The sequence below is a fragment of the Nematolebias whitei genome, chromosome 11, assembly GCF_014905685.2.
Source record: "Nematolebias whitei isolate Nwh7 chromosome 11, NemWhi1, whole genome shotgun sequence".
NCBI lineage: Eukaryota > Metazoa > Chordata > Actinopteri > Cyprinodontiformes > Rivulidae > Nematolebias > Nematolebias whitei.
Window position 1 is genome coordinate 9,605,065 of NC_056508.1, and position 3,227 is coordinate 9,608,291.

General features: G+C 42.1%; 1 protein-coding gene across 1 annotated transcript in view; it reads right to left on the reverse strand.

Moving 5' to 3' along the window:
* The window catches only part of LOC119416605 (kelch-like protein 21), a 7,047-nt gene extending 4,333 nt beyond the window's left edge, over window positions 1-2,714 (reverse strand). Inside the window, exon 1 of the mRNA XM_037683795.1 lies at window positions 2,275-2,714. Within this exon, the coding sequence (XP_037539723.1) occupies window positions 2,275-2,714 (440 nt within the window). The remainder of the gene's footprint in view (window positions 1-2,274) is intronic.
* Window positions 2,715-3,227: the final 513 nt, after the last annotated feature.

Below are 3,227 nucleotides of genomic sequence, written 5' to 3' on the forward strand. Positions count from 1 at the left end.
TATCATGAAAAGTTTCTCTAAACAAGCTATTAACCTAACCATCTGAATCAACGACGTAACTCTAAACACCTGCAAAAGATTCCTGAGGCTTTTAAAAACTCCCAGCCTTGTTCATTACTCAAAACCGCAATCATGGGTAAGACTGCCGACCTGACTGCTGTCCAGAAGGCCATCATTGACACCCTCAAGCAAGAGGGTAAGACACAGAAAGAAATTGCTGAACGAATAGGCTGTTCCCAGAGTGCTGTATCAAGGCACCTCAGTGGGAAGTCTGTGGGAAGGGAAAAGTGTGGCAGAAAACGCTGCACAACGAGAAGAGGTGACCGGACCCTGAGGAGGATTGTGGAGAAGGGCCGATTCCAGACCTTGGGGGACCTGCGGAAGCAGTGGACTGAGCCTGGAGTAGAAACATCAAGAGCCACCGTGCACAGGCGTGTGCAGGAAATGGGCTACAGGTGCCGCATTCCCCAGGTCAAGCCACTTTTGAACAAGAGACTGCGTCAGAAGCATCTCGCCTGGGACTGCTGCTGAGTGGTCCAAAGTTATGTTCTCTGATTACAGTAAATTTTGCATTTCCTTTGGAAATCAAGGTCCCAGAGTCTGGAGGAAGAGAGGAGACATATAATTCACATTGCTTGAGGCCCAGTGTCAAGTTTCCACAGTCACTGGGGTGTCATGTCATCTGCTGGTGTTGGTCCACTGTATTTTATCAAGTGCAGGGTCAATGCAGCTAGCTATCAGGAGATTTTGGAGCACTTCATGCTTCCATCTGCTGAAAAGCTTTATGGAGATGAAGATTTCATTTTTCAGCACGACCTGGCACCTGCTCACAGTGCCAAAACCACTGGTAAATGGTTTACTGACCATGGTATTACTGTGCTCAATTGCCCTGCCAACTCTCCTGACCTGAACCCCATAGAGAACCTGTGGGATATTGTGAAGAGAAAGTTGAGAGACGCAAGACCCAACACTCTGGATGAGCTTAAGGCCGCTATCGAAGCATCCTGGGCCTCCATATCACCTCAGCAGAGCCACAGGCTGATTGCCTCCATGCCACGCCGCATTGAAGCAGTCATTCATGCAAAAGGATTCCCGACCAAGTATTGAGGGCATAACTGAACATGATTATTTGAAGGTTGGCGTTTTTTTGTATTAAAAACACTTGTCTTTCATTGGTGGGATGAAATATGCTAATTTTTTGGGACAGGCATTTTGGGTTTTCATGAGCTGTATGCCACAATCATCAGTATTAAAACAATTAAAGACCTGAAATATTTCATTTGGTGTGCAATGAATCTGAAATATATAAGTTTCATTTTTATCATTACATTATGGAAAATAATGACCTTTATCACAATATGCTAATTTTTTGAGAAGGACCTGTATAGTCCTTTAGTAATGCCTTGATTTTTTCCGCCCAATCAGTGTGGCCCTTGAGATACGCCTTCCTTTGGGAACGCCTATTCATCTGCAGAGATACCTACTTGAAATTAGTCATTTTGAGCCTCAACTTCTTCATAAAGGCTTCTTTTTGATGGACGGTCTGAAGCCGTCTTAAATGACTCATCTTTAAGAAACCATTGTTAAATGTTGCAATGTTTGGTAGTTTATCATATATCATCATATTTTAGAACCTGATCCTGTGTTTGTAGTCTTTAAAACTAGAACAGAAAACTTTTAGGGCCCTCTTTCAGAATGTGACAACTCTAATGACTGTCACTCTACAGTAGTGTGGCCCTGTCCACACTACTGTAGAGTTTTTACAAAACAAGAGTTTCTGCTGTTTGCTTCTCCCATCCACACACAAAGCTTTTAGTGAAATGCTTTCTAAACTGGAAACAATAAAAAATAGGTGTCTTTATGTGGACGGGAAAAGCAGAAGTCCTCGGATTCAATGACGTAACAGTCCCTAGAAGCCACTAACAGCTAAAGATTTGTTTTTTAAGTTTTTTTTTCCTTGCTTTTTCCTGATTTTGTCCCCAAAACACTTTATGTGCTGAAAACATTAATAGCTGAGAGGAAAATGTAAAAGGTATCAAGGAAAGAGTAAAATAATAAGTTATGGGAGAATCATCAGCCAAGCTGAACATGTTATTTCTTTGTACTTTGATGTGGTTATCATCAACGTTCTTGCCATCTAGTGGTGCGACATGGGTCATTCAATATTTTTGTAAGAATTGTGTCAATGAAGAAAATAATATGAATTTAGAAAAACATATCTGGAGTAGAGTAGACAGCACCGAAATCCAAATGAAGGAAAAAAACCCTTCTCACCTAACAAAGTAAATGAGCCCATTGAGGGTGACGGTTTTTGGAGTAAAGGACCATGGGGGCAGTTGTCCACAGTTGACCAAGCTCCAGTGGTTTGTGTCGGTGTCGTAGCTCTGGATGGCCATCGTGTCCTCGCTCGTCAGAGAGCCGATAGCATACAGGCGTCCGTTGCATGCGGTGGTGGAGCAGTTGTCCATGGGATGCAGCATGGCTGGCAGGGCCTCCCAGCAGTCCAGAGCTTGATCATAGCGTTCCGTGCTGTCCAACGCCACCACGTATAGCTGTCCTTTAAGCACACAGGAGCTGTGATACTCACGGGCCTTCAGCATGGGGGACACCTCAGTCCATTCATTCACACTGGACTTGTAGCGCCACACACCATCGTAGAGGCGGGAGCCATCAGAGCCACCTACAGAACACAGATACTTATACTTACTCTTCATGGTCAACACTGTTCACTAATCACTTATTAGAGTGGTTGGGATCGTTGTAGAGAGGATCAACTAAAGTGCATCACGGTGAAGAGCACTCTGGGTGTGTCTAAAATACAAGAACATCAACCTGTCATCAATATCAGGCAATTCATGCTTTCAAATATACCATACCATACCATACCAGTTTATTTCTAAAGTACTTAAAATACAACAAGCAGCCGTCCGAAGTGATGTACAAAATTAAAAACAAACAAAAAACAGTAAAACAATACAAAAACCTAAATATATATTTAAAAAATAATCAGAACATCATAAGTAAAAGAATACAACATTAAGACACAGATGCTGACTCACTCTAGGTTAAAAGCCAATGAAAAAAAAAGTGTTTTTAAACGAGTTTTAAAAACAAAAAGTGACGGGGCCTGCACAATCCTACACTATTGGTACACTGGTTCATTTAGGAATTTCAATATTGAATCTAAAAAAAAGTTAAGTCTGGTCCTCTGGACATTCAAAAAACAA